Source organism: Choristoneura fumiferana, chromosome 20 (assembly GCF_025370935.1).
Source record: "Choristoneura fumiferana chromosome 20, NRCan_CFum_1, whole genome shotgun sequence".
Classification (NCBI taxonomy): domain Eukaryota; kingdom Metazoa; phylum Arthropoda; class Insecta; order Lepidoptera; family Tortricidae; genus Choristoneura; species Choristoneura fumiferana.
The window spans coordinates 1036217-1058773 of NC_133491.1; the positions used below are offsets into that span (position 1 = coordinate 1036217).

The window sequence follows — 22557 nt, forward strand, 5'->3', positions numbered from 1 at the left end:
AGCTATATTAGAGTAAGGTAGTCAGTCGAGGAAACTGAAGCGATCTGAGGACCTTTTCATAATCAGTTTCACTATAATTTCTAAGTACTAAAAACCACTATTTCTTTCCAGCGCGTCCGCACCTTCACGTCATCGCTGGACGAGTTAACGGGCCGGGTCCAGGCCGCCGAGGCAGCCCGCTCGTCCTGGCGCGGTCCCGGCGACGCGCGCGACGCACGGGCACAGCTCGACGCCGTGTCCCGTGCGCGGGCGCAGCTGCCGCCGCTGCGCAGGCTCGCTGACGAACTCCAAGCGCAGCTCCAGGCGCTAGCGAGGGATAAGATACAGATACCTGAACAGCTTGTGGCGAGGCTCGATGACCTTAACACTAGGTATGTCAAGTATTTTGACGACCGGATGGCCAAGTGGTTAGAGGATCTGATTATGAAGCTGACTATGAGGTCCCGGGTTCGATTCCCGGCCGGAGCAGATATTTGTATGAATAATACGAATGTTTGCCCTCGGGTCTTGGATGTTTAATACGTATTTAAGCATGTATTTATCTATATAAGTACATTATCCGGTGCCTAGTATTCATAGTACAAGCTTCGCTATAGTTTGGGACTGGGTAAATTGGTGTCAAGTGTCCCATGATATTTATTTCTTTATGCCCCTATAGATCCTTCTTAAGGGTGTAGAAGACGATCAAGCGACTTGAACACTAGGATTTATTCGATTCAATTCAATTAATTTAATTTATATAGGAACTAAACTCGCTTGATCATAGAACCAGGGGCCACTCGGACAGAATCGAGCTAAAGGCAGGCGGTAGCAAACAAACACAACCGAAATTATCACTAGGTTTTTCGCTATTTCTATTATGTCACTGGCAGGCCGCACGTACATCTAATCTACAGCGGGCCATGGTCACTGCATCCATGGCGTATAGAGTTCAAAGCAATGCTAACTATAGCTGTATCCGTTTTCAGGGTGGGCGCCCTCTGCGCTGGCGGCGAGGAGCGAGCGAGGCAGCTGGCCGGCGTGGCGCGAGACGGCGGCGCGGGCGCCGCGCAGGGCTTCCTCGCCGGCTCCGTCGAGCCTCCGTGGGAGCGCGCCGTCACGCCCGCCAACGTACCTTACTATATCAAGTGAGTATATCATCCATAAAGACGATGAGAAAAAAAACATTAATGAGACCTAGACACAAAGGGTTGTAGACACTATTTTAATTATCTACTCCAGCGGCACCTTCGTAATTTTAGTTCTACGTCTTGGAAACTTTATTTTCTTTAGTAGAATTTCACCTTTTTTCTTTTCACAAGCTTTTATTTACTTTCACCTGTCTCGTTCTGTGTGTGATCAAATCTTAGAAGCAAAATTTGACTCGCTTCCAGTAGTGATGTGATTGACTTGAAAATAATAGATTAATCTGATCCTCGTGGTCCGGCCAGGATCGTCTCCGGAAGGCGGAACTCGTCAAAACTGTTGAGTGCAATCTTATGGCAATGCAAGTAGAATCAGCAAAAAAACGCTTGTGAGGTATTGAAGATTTTTGTCCAAACCTTATTCTAGCGGGAGATGCTAACAGAAAGTTGTTGTGCATGGGTACCTACGTGTCAATGAAGAATGAAACTGATTATAGTACCTATTACAAAAGTTAGACTACTTAGGTACCCTATCTCCTTAAAAACTAATTTCTCCTTAGCCACGAACTGGAGACGACGCACTGGGACCATCCGAAGATGATAGACCTGATGAACTCCCTGGCCGACCTGAACGAAGTCCGCTTCTCCGCGTACCGCACCGCGCTCAAGCTACGCACCGTGCAGAAAGCCTTGTGCAGTAAGTTCATTGTTATTTTCCACTTAATCTTCTGCAACTACTTTGGTTTTCGTTTCGATTTAGTTTTTTTCTTTGGCGTATTTCTCTCTATAGCGTTGAGAACTTTTATTCAGACAGCTAGTCATTAGCAATTCATCATTAGTGCCTGTTTCTTCAGTTGATTTCATAATCATAATTGTCTGAGTACATTTAATTGTTGATAGATCTATAGCCTTTTAGCTTCTGTTTAATTTGAACATGTTTGTCTCTTTTTAAATTACCTTTTCTATAACTGTCTAAACTGTTATATTCCAGTGCACATGCTACAACTTCCCGCGGCGTTGGACGCGTTTGACTCCCATGGACTGCGCGCGCAAAACGACCGTCTAATCGACATACCTGACATGATCACCGTATTAACATCCCTCTATGAGGTAAGCACTAAGACACATACCAAACAACATATTCCACATCGAAAATACGAACTAAGACATGGATGCACAGAAAAACCAGAAAAAGAGACCAGCACTGGGAATCGAACCCAGGTCCTCAGCATTCCGTGGTGCGTGCTATAACCCTTACACCGCTGCTGGACAGGAATCTAGACACGAATTTTTCCTATGCATACATATCTCAGGTTGCATATTTCTACTTTGCTACTTAAGCAGCAGCACGCGACATCTATGTGGCGACGACAGACATCACACTCTTTCGGAACCAACCGCTCACCCAGACAAGAGATGTCGCTACTAAGCAATCAAATTATGATTGGTTTCGGTTTTGGTATCATGACAGTCGTTTCGAGATTCCTTGGATTATGTTTGGTAGTAAGTTAAGACTATAAAAAATATAACCTTCTTTAGTCTCTGAGTGGAAGTCAAGAGGAGAGGCCTTTGCCCATCAATAGGACACTGCTATAGGCTAAATATAATAATATAAAAATAATAAAAATAAGTCTCTTGCCGATCCTTCTTAATAGATAGAGGTTGTTCTAAGCGTTGCCGAACTGTTACTGAAATCTGAACAGAACAGAACGCTTCATGTGACAAAATTTACTCAGACGCTCGTAGCTTTACAAGTTTGTGACAGACCATAGACTATGCAGCAAGCAAAAGGAACATCAGAAAAAAACTGGCTAACAATATTCAAGCTCACCTGTGTTAAAGGTCCAACCAATTTTTAACCACGCCTTCAAAATTTCAATAGCCTGGTCTGGTGAAGCCTTAATCCAAATTTTAATTTCAACAGGTCATTGCAGCAGAGAATCCGAGCCTGGTGAACGTGCCGCTCTGTCTGGATTTGTCGATCAACTGGTTGCTCAACGTATATGACAGCCAGCGCACCGGGCAGATCCGGGTACTCAGCTTCAAGGTCGGACTCGTGCTGCTCTGCAAGGGACATCTTGAGGAGAAGTATAGGTGAGTTATTTATAGAAGAAACGTATGAAGAACGCAGATTACTCTTGTTGATTGGGATAGTAAACAAAACTACAACCTTAACATTGCTCTTCGACTACCATTAAGTATGCGCTGCTGTTTCATCCTAGCAAAAGAACAAGATTTGTATTTGTTTTGTAGTTTTATTTTATGAATTCTTTTGATCTTCAAAACTAAATTGCTGACGATTGAAAAGAAGTTTTGAGTTACCAATTCACGGAGATCCTTAAAAATGTACGGGGTTTAATATATATATATCTCCGTAGGTTTATAAGGATCGGGATTTATATTATATTATGATGTTCCTGAGAATATTTTATACGAGATAGACTTCCTTGCCAATTTACTCTACATTTTATCATTACATTTACTATTACTTTTAATATTTCAGGTATCTCTTCCGGCTGATAGCTGACCCATCATGTAGAGCAGACCAACGGAAGCTTGGATTGCTGCTTCATGACTGCATACAGGTAATTTAACTTTATGATCTTTTTTATTACGCATACCTGCTGCGTGAAAGAAAGCGAGTAGAAAGTTATGGAGGCTCTCTACTTTAAGGAGCATACCTGCTAAAATTCACTGGCGTTTGTCCATTGAGAGAGTCCAAAGATTGAGTTGAATCTTCTAAAGAAGCATTATTTTTTCAGGTTCCACGGCAACTCGGGGAGGTGGCTGCATTCGGAGGATCCAACATCGAACCCTCAGTCAGGAGCTGCTTCGAACAGGCCTCAGCTGCTGCCAAGGAGGGCAACAAAGGAGGCACTCTTGATCGGAAGGGAGGTAAGCTTAAGGAACAGAAGAAATCAAAATTTGTTTTCCTGATATTAAAAGCGATTGGTGACTTTATTCACCTATTTGAATTGTTTCTAGTTTGTATAACAACTAACTACTGCCGTAATGTGACTGACTGGCAGACAATGTACAACCTAAAGTAGACCCAAAAACTCTTAATCTGGCAGACTTTCCATGAGTAAGTACCAATATCTCAACCTCACTCAACGACTTTTTCCAGCCACAGAAAAGGAGAAAGAAAAGGAAGATACCAAGGAGAAGACCCTAGAGCGCGACGCCGACGGGCAGCTGCAGTTCATAGAGGCCTTCCACTTCCTGCAGTGGCTGCAGAAGGAGCCCCAGTCCATGGTCTGGCTGCCAGTCCTGCACAGACTAGCTGCTGCGGAAACTGCCAAACACCAGGCCAAATGCAACATCTGCAAAGAGTACCCCATTATTGGATTCAGGTTAGTTTTTGTCTGGAAATTATGAGTGCAGTATACGTCTTTCCGCTATAGGACATAAGTTTTACAGAATGAGGACTTAGAAACTTCACAGAACTGCTTTACAATGTCGCTCATAAATTCCGTTTTTTCTTAAAAGTGTCAGCCCGGATTCCTGTCCACAATCTAATACTCTTAAGACCATGGGTGAAACCACTAGGCTTTGTGACTATTTTTACAAGTCGTGTATTCTTACCTTTAGATACCGCTGCCTGAAATGCTTCAACTTCGACATGTGCCAGAAGTGCTTCTTCAGCGGCCGCAAAGCCAAGAACCATAAGCTGACGCATCCCATGCAGGAGTACTGTACAGCTGTAAGTATGAAATAATATTATACTAAAAAGGATTGAGACATTTTTTGGTATTGTGGGCGATGGAGGGAACCAAAATCACCACATCATAATGCAGGGCTCCTTTGACAAAGTCCCTTAATCAAAAGTTAAGTATGCCAGGTGATAACATGGCCTGCAGATGGTCACTTTAGTCCCATTTCGTAGCCAAATTTAGTAGCTAGCTACGAATGAGAATTGTGCTTTCGAATCGATACTATTTTTTTCATTTCGAAGCTAGCTATTTTGGATCCAGATGAGACTAAAGGAAATTATCGCCTCAGGCTGAGCCAAAGCTTGAAGATTTTCTTGGTGCGCTCAAACCTCAGTCACTTAAATCTGAGCTGTACGTTCAATGGTGAGGGCGTATAGTAGCTTATCGTTGTACCTCTTCAAGCCTAGAAGCCATGCCTCAGCCTCTACCTCAAAGGGCAGTCTCAGTCTGGCTCGAAATGGCTCGGCCAGATTCTGCTCAACGGGATACGAAGATAACTTCGTTGCATTGGCTATTCACCGATCCTTCTCTGTTCTCCCGTTTTTCAAAAATCAAATCCTATTTCAGACGACATCTGGCGAAGACGTGCGCGACTTTACGCGTGCGCTGCGCAACAAGTTTAAGTCTGCGCGCTACTTCAAGAAGCATCCGCGGGTCGGGTACCTGCCCGTTCAGACTGTACTCGAAGGTAAGGGGAACTATGAAAATTACGAGTAAATTTTAATCATCATCATCCTAGCATATAAACGTCCCAAATTTTAATATGAGTATGATTTGCCAGGGGAATTTAGTAAGACCCCGGAATTTAAATTCAACTGCCGGGTTAATAAATTATGCGAGCGAAGCCGCGGGTAGCTCACAGCAAAAATAAATGTGAGTATTCGAGATGAAAAAATGAATATGAGTACGAGTATGAGGATGAGTTTGAGTATGAGTATGTGTATGATAATGAATATCAATATAAGGATGAATATAAGTATGGATATGAATTATGTATTTGCAGGCGACGCGCTGGAATCCCCGGCGCCATCCCCGCAGCACGGCGCGGGCGCGGCGCTGGGCGGCGGGGACGACATGCACTCGCGCTTGGAACTGTACGCCACTCGCCTCGCGCAGGTCGAGCTGGGCTCGCGGCCCGCAGACACACCCGACAGGTTAGTCAAATCCATAAATCACAGAACTGAGAGAAAAAAACCCACCACCCAGCACCTTTTCTCGCCTTTCTCATTGCCGATAAGTTTACTTTTTCAAAGGCCTCTGCAAAAACTTATTTTATTTTAGTTGTCACTGTGGTTATAACTCAATTCGTGTCAATATTATTGTATGCAAATGATCTAGTTATCTGTGCGAATGTGCGCAGTGCTGGGTCTGCGTGGGAACTACGGCGCAAGGGTTCTCTATCGTTTGCCCGAATTTCATAAGCCATAATGTATCGTTTTTCATAATTTTCATTTGCCATAAAGTAATTTATTTCTGAAATAGTATTTTCTTCAGTGTTGATATTAAACTAACCTAACCTAACCTACTGCATTCTATAAGATAACATAATTAAAAAAATACTGAAAACAGCACGGTTCTATATATTTTATGTCAAACGTTGGCATGGCAAGTGAAATTCGGGCAAATGAAATTCGAGCAAGTAAAGGTATACACGCGGCGCAAGTTCAAGCGGGTCGTATTGAGTAGGGCGGGCTGTGCCTTACAGTGGGAAGTACGACATCACGATGTTGCGGGCAACTGGTGATGGAGGTTCAAAGAAACTCAGAACAACAATGAACGACAACTCGCTACCTGAACAAAGGTTCAGCAGTAGACGTGTTCCGGCTGATGATGATGATGATGGCTACAGAGCAATATTTTGTTCGCCTTGCAGCGACGAGGAGCACCAGCTGATCGCGCAGTACTGCCACTCGCTGAACGGCGGCGCCGACGCCGAGGACGCGCCGCGCTCGCCCGTGCAGGTCGTGTCCATCATACACCGCGAGCAGCGCCACGAGCTGGAGGCTATGATCAGGTCACTACAACTCGCCTTTAACCAAGTTACAGATCTGTCATGGCTCGATGTGAAATATTTAGCTCCCGTAGTTGGTCCCGGTCACATGGAACAGAGCTCTTGGCTGCCTAGTTTCATTCCCTGGTTTGTCCATCGACGAATACCAATACGAGTATAATATGGATGTGGATATGAATTCATATGGATAAGGTTATGAAGTTATATAGATATGAATATGAATATGACGATGACAAGACCCGAGAACCTTGAGAAGCGAGTTAAGTTTCTTGATGACTCGTTGGTTTTTTGATCGTTTTCCCAGACCAGAAAAATTAATTTGTGAACATGTTTATCGATCGTCTTGGTCATCATACAGTGTAGGGGTAAGATAAAGACCAAAGACAGTCTCAGTTCTACTTCACATTTTTAACTGTATTCTCATGCTATCTCATGCTTACAGGGAGTTGGAAGAAGAAAACGCAAGTCTTCAGGCTGAGTACGAGCGGCTGAAAGCAAAACAGACTCCAGGCTCCACGCCCGAGGAGCAGCACGGGGCTTCTGACAACAGGAATGCTCCTGTTGATCAGGTGAGTGAACTGGCGGTATTTATCTCACTTTTTTTTAGTTCTAAAGCGAGAGAAAGAAATATTTATATACACAGAAAAAAAGCTGGAAGGAAAAAAAAACAATAATAGATATCGAATAGTATAAATTGGATCCCACTCAGCATAATATTGCGACAAGCTGCAACGCTGTTTTTCAATGGGACCCAATTAAAGCTAAACAAAACATTACACGCTGTGATGACACGAACGCCAGCGGTAAAGTACCTACCAGTAGTTCGCAAAAAAAAATGAAAATCCGGAAACGGTTCTTTCGTTTGGGTAAAATAAACCATATTATTTTCGGAACTTTCATAAAACAAACCTGTCCTAATCTACTGTGCTCTAAAAAACCGAAAGAAAACATTCTGAGAAAAAAAATTGATTTCGGTGAAATTTAATAGGTACCTACTTGGGAAATGAAACATTTGCCAAATGAAACATTTGGGAAAAAATTGTGCGAAGCGTACACGTCCGGAAACATGTAATGGCAATACTTGATTCTTTTTACCATTTTGGAACAATTAAACCAGAGGCCTTAATAATACTGTCGTCTAACTTTGAATCGCAATCGTTTTTACCACTTCTCTCTGCCACACGATATAAGACGAGGGTAGAAAGAAATGGTGAATCTAAATGTCAGTGCGTTAGAAAATACCGCCTCAGAATTTGATTTGGCTATTACAATGAATAAAATGTTTACTAACTACTTATTGCAATTAACCAATAAATAAACACGTTGATGTTTTATTTTCAGGACATGATGGCAGAAGCTAGGCTGCTGCGGCAGCACAAGGGTCGGCTGGAAGCTCGCATGCAGATCCTGGAAGAGCACAACAGGCAGCTCGAGGCACAGTTGCAGCGTTTGCGCCGTTTGCTTGACGAGGTCAGTGTTCACATTACATTGTTGGGAGGGGGAGGGGGGCCTCACTAGACTATACAAGTATACATGGTCCTTGACTATACTATAGGGCACCTGACCATCCTAGGATCTGGTGTCAACTTTGCTCCATTGCGTTGATTATGGCATCTCAGATATTCCAATTATTTTGGCAACAGATTCCTTCACTAAATAGACGGAGTCCCGCTTAGCGGAGCTTCTATTTCTTGACGATTAACCCTTCAGACATCTGAAGCTATCCAACAAACTTCTACCCAAGTACTACCTACTTACTTAGTCCATTCTCCACATTGTAATAGAGAGGGGGATGGGAGGAAGTAATCAGTATTAATTAACTTGGTCGTAACATTAAAGCAACGTGCTACGTATATTATGTTTATCTTCATTCAAAGGTCATAACTTAATCCAGATAATCAGGCTGGCTGTTCGGTACACAATACAATAACTATTTATTGCACAACACAGTAAGCAGTACAGAAAACACAAGTATATACATAGAGATTTTCTAAGGTAAGCAATAGGCGACCTTATCGCTTCAGAGCGATCTCTTCCAGGCAACCTTTACAATGGACAGAAGTAAGGAATAAATTTTAGACTGTGGTAAAATTTACAGTATATTAGAGCAGTATCAAGAATACATAAAACGAACACATACAATACACATACACAACAAATCTAAACAGATAGATATCTACCTAGATAAATAAGAACATATAAATAAGCTAACTATAACATTCATACGCAAGATGACAGATAGTGCTCTCTAAGCATAGACTTAAAGATAGGCAAGGACTTGGCGCGCCTCAAGTCTACCGGTAGGGAGTTCCATAACCAAGTGGCCTGGACAGTACACATGTTAATCAGATTGTTAAATAACCCTCACCTATATTATTCTTCACTCTTGTGGAATCGATAAGCCATTGTCAACAAAAGACTATGGGCCAAGTGATTAAATCTCGTCTTAAACTTTCAGCCGGCGCAAGGTTCGCCGCCCGCGCGCACGGGGACGCTTCAGACACGCTCCGTGACAGCTTCGCAACTCGCCACGGACTCTCCAGCCAAAATGCACAACGGACTCTATCATGAGTCGCAAACCAGTAAGTTAGCTTGATTTTCATTGAGAGCTTTAGTTGTAAGTTTTTGATACAAGACTTGACTTAAATTAGGTATAAGCAGTCACTAGCAGCTAGTATGTGTTGCCGATACTTGCCGCTTGTGTTTGTTCATTAGGACAAAATCTGTCACAAAATACGCAAGACACGGTCATGTATTCACGGTGACTAAATTACAGTTATGGAGAGGGTTTTTGCCAAAAAAAAAATGTTACATGAAATAAAAATGGATGGGATACGTAGTATAAAATAGATAGTTGTGGGGTATTGAAATACCCCAACCATTATCTAATTTTCTACCAACCATTATTTGTATTCCTCGGTACCTACACTTTAAACTCGCTTCATCTTGAAAAATTCCCCTCCAAATCTCACACTAAACGCAACCGCCTTCGTCCGCCATTTTGACGTTTCCCTGTTACACAAGATGGCCGCTGGTCCGGCGCGGGCGCGGAACGCGAGGCCCTGGAGCGACCACCGCCGCCGCCACATAACGTCCACTCACTCATGCATTGCGCAGGTCAGCTGTGTGGATTGCTTGTTTGAGTTTTTTGCACTTTGATTTGTTTTTTATAGAGAAGTCGGCACTTAATTTATTTTTTGAAGTAATATACAATAAATGAAAAAAGACATCAGTTTTAAAGGGATATAATACGGTTATGGATTTTTATCTGAATTAAATAAATTAAATTGAATTGAATTGAATACTACAACGGCTTGCTCAACTAAATGTTAAAAGAATAGTTTGTGATTCCGTTAATTAAGAAATGGATCCTCTGAGTAAGAGAAACAAAACTAAGTTTGAAGCTTGAAGTTATGGAGTTTCTCTTTACTCGCTCAGTGCGTCCAATTTCTCTTGGGCTAGTGGAAAAGCTTTAGTGTCATTTGATACACGGTGATCCCATATATGACTTCTTTACTATAAATCTTGCCTAGTGACTCGAATAGGTGTTGGAAGCTCTGACTCTTGTTTTTCATGTGCCTTTGGTTCAGGTTGAGCTGTTGCAGTTTTGTTTTTGTTGTCATTAGTATTGCATGATTATCGCACGTGTGTTTTTGGATAAGATAAGACTCACGGATTTCTTTTCTGTTAACGCATACTAAACAGGACGCATACCGTGAGGTAAAGTATACGTTTCTACCAAAACCAGTTTTTTCTTTCAGCCATGTTCCAGTTTGGGCTCAATCCTTGATTCCAGGTCATTGCAGACATCAAGGCGCCAGTTTGTTTTAACACCTTCCCTGTCCAGGTGCCCCCAATGTGGGGCCATGAAGCTGTTTTTCAGATGTCCGTGCTTCCACAACTTCAAGCTGTCACTTAGTGAAATCACACTTGAACTTGTGACTTTGTCAAATCATTTTCTATAGGGACAGTGACCGTGTTAAAATTATTATATCGAACCATTTACTTGATCCAACGTAGAACGTTCACATTCGCATCCTGTTGATTTTCATAGCCAGTGCCAGACAATGCGATGTGATGCGACTGTGAAATTCTCTCTGGATAGGTTTTATAGTTGATTCGATGGAGTCTTTAACAAAATTGTCTTTAAAAATAACTCACGCAATGTTGGCGGTAAGATTACTCAAATACGTCAATAATGTGATATTATTCCATTCACAGATGACCTGGGACGTGCCGTCGAAGAACTAGTGTCTGTCATGACGGAGGAACAACAAGAGCCGACTACCGCACCCCCTCAATACACCAACGGGAAATCGCCAAACAAAGAGAAATAAACATAAGGGACATAGTTGGCAACGAACACATCGAGTGCGTGCAACGCGTACGGTGCTGCGGGGATCTGGGTTGCCAGCACTTAAAAAATGCCGGCGGCCTATTCACCGCTGTTTTTCGCTCTGGCAACACTCGAGGTTATACCAAAGACTACTCGCTGCAATGGTAATGCTTCCAGCGAACCGATAGCCATGATGCATATCGATTTTTAAATTAAATTGACGTTGCTCTTGTATATTGGTTTGATCGTTTTTTTTAATGACAGGTGGCAAAGTATGGTATCTACTTTCTTTACTAATTTTCGACTCATCACTAACAAATCTGCACATGCTGTTATATGTTGTACTATTATACATAAAAAAGGTCTAACATTCCATCGTCATCTACTAATTTTATGATCGGACGGGACTTTGACTCGACAAAGTTCTTTTCTACGGCGTTAATTTTGAGTTAAAGTCTTTCAATGTTGAGCTAAATAGGACTAGCTGAGGTAATCTGGGATTAGTTCTTCATAGCTATGAGTTCGATCAAAACGATTTTCGTATGCAACGCTTATTGTACGAATAAGGGCATGCCATTGTTGCAGTACTAATCGTGTTGAGTCATCCTAATCTCTTTTCCACCACTTTTTTATATAGCAACACAATGTATCTACTTCCATTTTTCTCGAGCGGCAATACCGAGTGTTGCCAGAGCGATCCCTAACGAAAAAGACAAGTAACGAGCATTTATACTATACATATAACGTTGTACCAAATTTGTGGATACTTGATAAACTTACTTATACATTTATTAATTGTTTAAGTACATATCTTGTTAGTACAATCTCCATTTATCATATCACTTCTTGTAAATTTCCATATCATTTGCTGTGTATATTAAAACTGGCGCGTGTATAGAATCACGAAAACTAAAGTCAAACGTTTCGTGGCGAGAAGATCGCTACCGATCCATCGCTTGGAATATAATATGAAGGGCTGAAAGCTTTAATAGAATCACAATTTAGCTTTAAAACTACCCTGTTTTGAGACGATTTATAATGCAAACCTGACCGACAACTTTGCCCAAGCAACGGGGCGTACGTTTTAGTGGAAAATGTATTGTTATTATTAGATAGAAAACTCTGTTCTTGAACGTACAATATATGCCAACTGGCCGTAGTTATATGGATTCGTTACAGTTCGCAAGTAGGTGTAGTCGTAGCCAATCAATATCAGCATGTTATGTGCATGTATGTTATAATAACGCGTTAACGAAAGATGTATTATTAGATGAGGAATATAACTGAATGCGCTTCTTCACGCAAGTTAGTCGTACGATGGTTTCACTTCCTCTACAGTATCAGTATCTGTATTTCGGACTGTCTAAATACACATAGCTCTTCTTAGCAGCTGTACTGTAACTACTAAACGTATGTATCCACCTTTTCACTATACTATCCTCAACGGCAGGGCACGTTTATACCTAGAAAGTAATATTGAATGAGACAGTTTTTTATCTCCCATTCCGATATTCGGATTTATAACGTGTGTCTAGTAAGATACTGCCTATCTTTTTAGATAAGAATATATTATTATTGGAGAGATGACTTTTATACGAATGTTAAGTATATCTGTTGACGCTAATTTTTACAATAAGGACTTCCGATTTAACCATATCACGGTTTACTTTTTGTTTGACGGCGAACTGGAATTTTTTGTGTCACTTTTGCGCGCCAGTATTTTTAGAGCTGGCAACATTATGGAATTCCAGCTCGTGCGACCGTTACGTTTATATTTGTACTATTAATTTGGCTAATATAGTATCTAAGAAAAAAAGCACAATTAAATATTATTTTAACTAAATGAAAGTAATTAAATTTAAACTAATATATTGTTAATAATTTTATAGTATTTGTTTATGTAGATTGAGGAGTTTTTGTTTCGAAACTAATTATATTTTTAACTTTTGGCAACTATATTAAATATTCTTCTTCAGCATTTATTTGTGTTTATAATGTTTTAGAGGTTAAATAAATCCAAATAAACATTCGGCATAGTATACTTTTGGCGTTTATATTTCAATACCTGACACCCCCTACTATAAGTTAAAAGATATGAATGAACTAAAACATTTACTTTGCACACCTCATAGAATGTTCATTGGCCTCCGCAAAGTAACTTCTGATTCAATAAATCATTTAAAAGATATGGTTAATATTTTTTAAAGGACTAAGTTAAATGGATTGAATTGAAACGGTAATTACATTAAATATTATTATTTATTTGTATTCATTAAAAATAAGATAGGTACATAGTATAAATTTACATATATTTTTAAGCCACTAAAGAACAACATTGATAATTAGCTTTTGTTAAATTGTTGGCAGAAAATTTTAATCTTGGCTGAATTGCCTCGAAGCCATCGTTCATTATTTTCATATTTGTGGATAGATGGCAGCACTGTGTCTCTATGATTTTCGTGTTCTTACTGTGCAGTCTTTTGTTTCTTTAATAAAACAAGTTAAGTAGATTTTCTCAGTTTTATTGATAAAGAAGCCCTAACTTTAATTGGTTATGGGCCCAGGAAGCTCTGAAAACTGAAGAATTAAGAAAACAGTAAAGAAGAAGTCATATTTTGCGTTTTCGAATAAATCACGCCGTATAACCTCAAAATGGAACGAACTTTGAGTGTGGATAAATTCGATGGAAAAAACTTCAGGCAATGGAAATTCCAGATAAAATGCGCCCTGAAGGCGAAAGGAATCGATATTTCGATACAAAAGCCAGAAAAAAATGAGGAGGCATGGCTAAAAAATGACGGCATGGCTATGTACGTTATCACGTCGTCGATGGATTTAAATCAAATAACCCTAATAGAAAACTGTGAAACCGCTTTGGAAATTATGTCGAAATTAGAATCCATATATGAACAGAAAAGTGAGTTGAACAAAATGTTAATTCATGAACGGTTTTACCAGTACAAAATGTCAACAAGTGACAGTGTGGCACAACATATTGCAAAGGTGGAGAATCTTGCCAAACAGCTCAAGGAAAGTGGTGAAAGCATCAGTGACACTGCTATTATCACGAAAATATTGGGAACTCTGCCTCCTAAATATAGATCACTTAGGCAAGCATGGATGTCGCTGGATCCAGATAAACAAAACTTGAATAACTTGACGGCAAGACTACTAGATGAGGAAGCTAACATTACTTGTGAAGAAGAACAAGAAATGGCCTTTTTGGTTGCTAATACCAAACAAAAAAAGGAATCAACCAAAAATGAACCTAGTACAAGTAGTACAAGCAATGAGAAACCTGCGAAGCATCGTTTTGAATGTTACAACTGCGGAAAAAGGGGGCACTTTTCCAGAGAATGTCGTGCACCAAAGAAAGTATATAAGAAAGCAACTCAAGATAAGAATACCATGCTAGCTTTTAATGTAGCTGATGAGTCAAATATATGCAGTGGTACCGAAGAAGATACCTGGATATTGGATAGTGGCGCTTCGGCCCCATATGACATATAGAAAAGAATTTTTTGAAGAATATACAGCTTGTACTCAGAAATCATTGACATTGGGAAACAAAGAGTCCATAGAAGTGTGTGGAATTGGGAAAGTTTTAATAAAAAGATGTGTCAATGGACAGTGGGAGCTAAGCATGTTACATGGAGTGCTGCATGTGCCTAGCTTAAGAAGAAATTTATTTTCTGAAGGCATGATAACAAGAAAAGGTTATTCCATAGTGAAGAAGGACAGTAGTGCTCTAATTTACAATGGTGATGAAGTTGTGATGTGTGCAAAAATGAAGTTGAACAATTTATACGAACTGGACATTAAAACAGTTGTACCTGACACATGCAACTTAGTGCAGAAAAATAAAAGTGATATGAAAAAGTGGCACGAGAGATTAGGACATTTAAACTTTAAAGAAATAAGAAAAATGAGTGTGAACAATATAGTTGAAGGTTTAAATATTGAAAAAAGTAATGAAGCTGACTTAGTATGTGAAGCATGTGCTTATGGAAAACAGTCTCGGTTCCCATTCCAGAAATCAAGTCGGGCAGAACTACAACCTGGTGAGCTAGTATATAGTGACGTCTGTGGTCCAATGAGTCATATGTCAGTTCAAGGCATGAGATATTTTTTATTATTCAAGGATGCGGCAACCAGCTACAGACATGTGTACTTCATGAGAAATAAGAGTGATACTCTTGAATATTTCAAGAAGTATAATGCTATTGTGAAAAACAAATACATGCACAGTGTAAAAGCCTTGCATACAGATAACGGAAGTGAATACATTAATAATTCATTTAAAGAATACTTAGGTAAAGAAGGTATTGTTCATGAATGTACTGCTCCATATACCCCAGAGCAAAATGGGCGCGCCGAAAGAGAAATCAGAACAATCGTAGAAAGTGCTCGATCCATGCTGTATGCACGTGACGTTTCTTTGGATTTATGGGCAGAAGCCATAAATTGTGCAGTTTATTTGCTTAATAGAACCTCATCCAGCCAAACATCAGACAAAACGCCATCAGAGTTGTGGAATGGAGTCAAACCAATTTTGGAGCATGTAAGAGTGTTTGGCAGTGAAGGGTATGTACATATTCCTGATCAGTTGCGGACCAAATTTGATAAAAAGAGTGAAAAGATGATATTGGTTGGATATGATAATACGAATTACAGAATGTTCAACATGAAAACTAAACGAATTAAAATATCAAAAAATGTTGTTTTTGATGAGAATAAATTTCCTGAACAAAGACAGAATATAGCAAAAATATTCATAGAAGAAAGTGATGAAAATGTCCAACTGGATAACTCTGAAGTCATACTCGAAGACGATCCTGCATTGAGTGATAATTCTTTAAATGAAAACTCACTGAATGAGAATGAGGAAAGTATGCTCAGCTGTAACAATGATGATCCTGATTATGAACCATCACAGATCCTCGATAATGCTCCATGTGAACCAAGAAATCTGAGATCAAGGACAAATTTAAATGTTGAAGCCAATTTAGTGGAATTTGTATTACCATCATCATTTGATGAGGCAATGAAGAGTTCGCAGAAGAATGAATGGTTGCAAGCTGTTAAAGAAGAACTAAATGCTCATGATGAGAATCAGACTTGGACCCCTGTGAAGCGAAGTGGACAGAGAACACTCACAGCCAAATGGGTATTTTCCATCAAGAGGGGTGACGATGGAAGGATAAACCGTTACAAGGCTCGATTATGTGCACGAGGGTTCAGTCAAGTCCCTGGTATTGATTACCAGCAAATATTTTCCCCCACCACAAGGTACGACTCAATTAGAATTATTTTTAGCATTGCAGCCAAGTATAACCTAGAAATCCAACAATTTGATGTCAAAACAGCCTTTTTGAATGGGGACCTTGAAGAAGAAATTTATTTAGAAATTCCTGATGGTGTGCTTATTGACAAAAGTAATGTATTAAAATTAAATAGGTCACTCTATGGGTTGAAACAGGCATCAAGGTGTTGGAATAAAAAGTTTACTGAATTCTTAAAATCATATGGTTTTGTTCAATCACAAGCTGACTACTGTGTATATGTTAGAAATGTTGAAAGTGTCAAGGTTATACTGATAATATATGTTGATGATGCTCTCATAATATCATCAAGTAAAAAGATAATTAAAGAAATAATTAGTTTCTTGAAACAGGCATTTAAAATTAAAGAATTGAATTTGTCATATTTTGTAGGCATAGAAGTGTTAAAGTCTGATAACTGTATATGTTTACATCAGCGAGAGTACATAGATCAAATTGTTAAAACTTTTAATATGAGTGAATGCAATCCTGCATCAACTCCTGCTGATCCGAATGTTGTTATATGTAAAAGTCTTGAGGAAACTGCTGTGAAATTCCCTTATAGGGAAGCTATTGGTTCACTGTTATTTCTATGCTCAGTGTCCAGACCTGATATTTCATATGCGGTAAACATGTTGAGTCGGTATGTTAATAATCCTAGTCAACAACATGTTAATGCAGTGAAACGTGTGATTAGATATTTAGTTAATACAAAAAATGTTTGTATTAGGTATGGAGAAAGCAATGATCTTATTGGGTACTCCGATGCTGATTTTGCAGGTGATGTGGATACCCGAAAGTCCACTACTGGATATATATTCTTAATGAATGGTGGGCCAGTAACATGGTTGAGCCAAAAGCAAAAGACCATTGCTCTCTCTACCACCGAAGCAGAATTTGTTGCAGCCTGCGAGTCTGCAAAGGAAATACTATGGTTACAGCAATTGTTATTGGACTTGGGTGAAAAATTTGATTGTATTAAGCTATATGTTGATAATCAAAGCGCCATTAAGTTAATTAATAACCCAGTTTTTCACAAAAGAACCAAACATATAGACGTCAAATACAATTTTATCCGAGAGAAAGTGGAGAATGGGTTAATAAATATATCCTATGTCCCAAGTAAGAATCAGCTTGCTGATATATTAACAAAGCCATTGCCCACTCAATCTTTGGTTTTTCTAAGAGAACAAATAATGAATAAGCTGCAATAATATTTAAGTTAAAATATGTTTTACTCCTATAATGTAAAATTTTAGTGGGAGTGTTAAATTGTTGGCAGAAAATTTTAATCTTGGCTGAATTGCCTCGAAGCCATCGTTCATTATTTTCATATTTGTGGATAGATGGCAGCACTGTGTCTCTATGATTTTCGTGTTCTTACTGTGCAGTCTTTTGTTTCTTTAATAAAACAACTTAAGTAGATTTTCTCAGTTTTATTGATAAAGAAGCCCTAACTTTAATTGCTTTCGCACCTTTTAACACCACTTTGTTTTGGTTAAATCTTAATTATCACTACAAGGCACACAAAAGACAACAAGCACAATGCTGCTTTTAATTTGTCGCTTAACTGTCTCTAGATGGGAAGTGGCGAAACTTAACATATTGCGCTAGCAATAAAATATAGTAGGAATTTAATCTGACCCATAAAATATATCTATCAAATCTATATTTCGGATCTGAAAGTATTGAAATATTAACAGGTTCTTAATCCCCATAAAAGAGCGCATTTTCTTTCACGTATCGTACATTAAATGCATACTTCTAATATGAAAAGTTAGTTTCCAATTTAACCAAATCATCAACATACACATGCCTTCGGAGAAAATTGTGTTAATGAATCCATGGATGATTCATAGGACAGTGAACCTGTTAAGTGAAACTATATAGATGCTGGGTCCTTTAGCATTCAAGCATGGCGAGAGACGGATTAGATTTAACCATTGCTTTCTTCAACAAAAAAATAAAAAAAACGAAAAAAAAAAACCATTTTCACTAGCAAGCTAGGATCATTCAAAAATCACTTTAAGATACAAGTATGTCACAGTTTTCAGGTAATTCATACTACTGCGACTCCCGTGACTGAAGAATATGCTAATATATTTGTTGAAAGTCGCGAGGGCAATATTGTTAAGTATATAGACGTGGAACTATCACAATGCATACGCCATTATATTACTCAGTCATTAACAAGTTTAAATATAGGAATACAATCATGTATTAATGCATAGTAACAATAAATCTTGGAACTTTGAAATGCCATTAATTCATTATCTAATACCAATTAATAAATAATTAGTTAGTCTGGTTATTAAGTAAATCTTCATTGTGTATTTATTTTCGGTATCTCGGAAACAGCTGGAACAATTTCGTTGAAATAATCATTTACTAGCTCCGTTATGTTTCTGGAAAACCCCATGTTTCCTAGATTTAACAGAAACAAAGGTTGATTAACCTAGGTACTCAATATCATGTATATATGATTCATGGACTTTTTTTTAATACTTTCTTTTCCTTATTTTTGTGTTTCTTACAATTTTTGCTCAACAAAAACTAATACATAATCTTAAATTTTTCCGACTTCTCAAATATAGGTACTATTTCTGCAGCAGCTTCCTTTCAGTTACTTACTGATGTGAACCAACTATCACTTTTTTGGATCATGGATTTGGATACTCAAATGAGAGTACTTCATAGGTTGACATATTCAGTCTAAGAGTGCGATAAAAACTACAATATTTGTCCATTAATTCAGTTATCAAATAAGAGTTGTAATTAATTAGTGACGAAATTTGTTAGATCTGCAAATTAATCAATGTTTTATCAATTAAGTCTCTCAATGAAGTGATAACATTAATTATTTCAAAGCCCCAAGGTTAAAAATAAAGTTACACATAAAATATGCGTGTATGCTTCATTAAGTCTTCCTATACTTTGTTACATTAATTATTAAAAATTTAAAGTTAAACTTAAAAAAAGATAAACACACTTGTTAATTAATCTAAGTTTGTAAATGAAGAAATCAACATTACTTTCCGTAACATTTTCATTGTGTTGAAAATATATTTTTAATGTTAAATCAAACAAAGTATAGCTGGGTTTTAGTATAATCTACTCCTTATTCTCACTGTCAACACATTTAAATACCAGCAATGATACTTTTGCCCTATGCTACTACAACAAGATCAGGGTCGGTTGACACCAAGATGCCGACACGCTACAATGTTTAATCAAAATGGTGTAAATCACCCTATACTAGCCGACCCCACCCATGATTATGCAGGAGCGGGAGGTGTGAGCTTTCCTTATTCATCGCGTGTATTGCCAGATAACAAGTATGCGGCACATATCTTGATTGCGCAATGAGCAACAGACAATTCAGTGGAATCACTGTCATTTGACAGTTTAATTGCTAACAATTTTTAACTGAGCAATACTTTTTGGAAGCCTCTTTAACAATAAACACGCTTGAAGACTTAAAATGAAGCAACACCAACTATAGACAACTAGGAATAAATATAACTATCACACCTTCACTGTAGAATTAGTATTAGCATCTAAACCATTGACTGGTGCTGGGATATCCGTTCGAGGTCGTCGGAAGAGCAGAACATGGGGCTCAGGATTATGTACCATGAAGTGGAGCCAGCCAGGGGACTGTTGGACTCCAAGGTTGCGCCACTCAGTCTCCGTCATTAGATGAGACTTGGGGACGAGGCGTGCTATGTCTGGTGGGAGAATGACATGTCTGCAAAGAAAGAGAAAAATATTTAAGTTTGTTAATAATGGTATTATCATAATACAATGCAACAAGCTGTTAAGGCACACAACTGCGCTTATGCTTGTGTTAGACAGTCCCTAAAAATAGACATTGCTTTTCACTCGCACAAGATATAAGACTTATGATTAGTTATGATGAACTTCATTGTTGCTTGATTACTTAAGAATTATGTAAAATGTGTGATGTTTAAAAGTTACATAAAACATGAAATGCCCCAGTCAATTAATTATTAATTAGTTAGCGGCTAACAATATTACTCATTTATTACAAAAATATAATAAGTAGTTTCTAATTAAAAACATTTTCTTATATAACAATTATACAACAAATAACAATTGATTTTGCAAAAATCCCTTAGAACAGATTATGAAGATGCTACTGATGATGGTGATTGATTTTATGGGTATTTACATGGAATACATTTTGTTCATGTGCGGAATTACATTTGAAATTTACCACGAGCTTTGCGGTGAAGGAAAACATCGTGAGGAAACCTGCACAAACCTGCGAAGCAATTCAATGGTGCGTGTGAAGTTCCCAATCCGCACTGGGCCCACGTGGGAACTATGGCCCAAGCCCTCTTGTTCTGAGAGGAGGCCTGTGCCCAGCAGTGGGACGTATATAGGCTGGGATGACATTTTGTTAATATTAAGGCACTAACTTAAATATGGATGTGGACACTATAGTTTTCTTTAACAAAATTAATATAACTTCTTTGGAAAGGTCTGAAAAATCTTGTGATTTTATAATGACGTTGGAGTAACTTTGGAGTTATTATCGGATTTCAAGGATACGAGGGCCACGAAGCGAAATTCTAGAGGCGCAATATGTCAATGATTTTTACCTAATTTACTAAGTAATCAGAATATTTTAACAATCACAGGTGCTAAGTTTATTACTGCATTAGTTCACACTTTGAATTTATGTAAATTTTTCAATGAAATAATTATTGTTCCACTCACCTATACTCGTAGACGTCATCATTGTATCTTTCAGAGTACTGGATCTGATCCACAGGCATCTTAAACACAACTTACACGGCGTTTACGCGCAAATAATTATTGCGATTTCTATATTGTATTAATTCGAAAGCTTCAACAGAATCAATTCAATTGAAAATATTCGTTTCGTTTTGCACTTTCAACTTTTTACAAGCGACCGGCAACTGTCAAATCCAAATCTGTCAACTGTGCTCTGAAACCTCCCCATGAGTTACCAAACCAAAAGTAATATGTCGGAAGTTAATGTATTTTCAAACAAAATTAAATTATTTATTACATTTTATGTTAATTTCCGTTTTTAAATACACGTATTGAGTTTCCTAAAAAAATGGGAAAGTAAACTTTATTTATAGTTTTTGAACGATGCGGCATTCTGGGGGGATGTAACGTCAATGTGACTTTGACGTTGACGTATGCGTTCCACTTGTTCTTAGTGAATGAAATACAATATAAATAGTACAACGTATTATTATTATTCATTGAGGGAACGTTGTACTATTTGTATTGTATTTCATTCAGTTAAGCCTCTTTGGAATTTAACGTAGAGACTGGTTGGTTAGTCAGAAAATAAAAAAAAATAGTTCAGACTTGGGTTAGTGATGGGTGCCTATACTAATTAAATTAATACTCAGCGCGGCAGCGGCACGAAATTTGGGCCACTACATACAAAATTACCTATTACTGCATGACATTTGTGAGGGCCAGATTTTTTGCCGCTCAGTATATTATTATTTTGCAGAATGTAGTCGTAATGTTTTGTCATCGTATTTTCGCGGCAAAGTTCGTATTTATCTTGCTTTTCAACTTAGGTACTTACTGAAGAACGAACGAACTTACCCGACAAAATACGATGGAGAAACATTATTCAGTAGATCTGTAAAGCGGGAAAGGTTTTTTTTAACCCAAAGTTTGTGGTACCTAGCTTTAGACAGATCGAAAATATAAACTGAGACATGGATGCACAGAAAAACCAGAAAAAGAGACCAGCGCTGGGAATCGGGCCCAGGTCCTCAGCAATCCGTGCTGCGTGCTATAACCCCTACACCACCGCTGGACAGGAATCTAGACACGAATTTTTCCCATGCATACATATCCCAGGTTGCTTATTTCTACTACGCTACTTATGCAGGAGCACTAGCGACATCTATGTTCCGCTCTCATCGAGAGACGTCACACTCTTTCGAAACCAACCGCTCACCCAGGCAAGAGATGTCGCTACTAAGCAATCAAATTATGATTGGTTTTTTGGAGTCTTTTTGTATTTTTTATT

The 22557-nt window shown here is 38.6% G+C and overlaps 2 protein-coding genes across 2 annotated transcripts in view; one reads left to right on the forward strand and one right to left on the reverse strand.

The window, feature by feature from the left end:
* LOC141439356 (uncharacterized) overlaps positions 1-13225 on the forward strand; it is a 1011003-nt gene extending 997778 nt beyond the window's left edge. Inside the window, 17 exon segments of the mRNA XM_074103643.1 lie at positions 112-371; positions 969-1127; positions 1685-1821; positions 2116-2234; positions 3049-3218; positions 3628-3709; positions 3887-4019; positions 4252-4477; positions 4716-4827; positions 5405-5525; positions 5841-5991; positions 6711-6851; positions 7291-7417; positions 8190-8318; positions 9307-9430; positions 9873-9965; positions 11070-13225. Of these exon segments, the coding sequence (XP_073959744.1) occupies positions 112-371; positions 969-1127; positions 1685-1821; positions 2116-2234; positions 3049-3218; positions 3628-3709; positions 3887-4019; positions 4252-4477; positions 4716-4827; positions 5405-5525; positions 5841-5991; positions 6711-6851; positions 7291-7417; positions 8190-8318; positions 9307-9430; positions 9873-9965; positions 11070-11185 (2400 nt within the window). The 3' untranslated portion in view covers positions 11186-13225.
* Positions 13226-18464: 5239 nt separating this feature from the next.
* On the reverse strand, positions 18465-21461 carry LOC141439250 (cyclin-dependent kinases regulatory subunit-like). The gene is made up of 2 exons (XM_074103482.1): positions 21249-21461; positions 18465-20253 (listed from the first exon to the last, which is right to left on the reverse strand). Exons 1-2 carry the CDS (start codon positions 21305-21307, stop codon positions 20031-20033), a joined length of 282 nt encoding a protein of 93 aa, XP_073959583.1. The 5' UTR covers positions 21308-21461; the 3' UTR covers positions 18465-20030.
* Positions 21462-22557: the final 1096 nt, after the last annotated feature.

Coding starts and splice junctions, on each gene's coding strand:
- LOC141439250 (XM_074103482.1), bottom strand. CDS start 21,307: ATGCCTGTGGATCAGATCCAGTACTCTGAAAGATACAATGATGACGTC. Junction 20,254..21,248: donor GATGACGTCTACGAGTATAG/GTGAGTGGAACA, acceptor CTTTCTTTGCAG/ACATGTCATTCTCCCACCAG.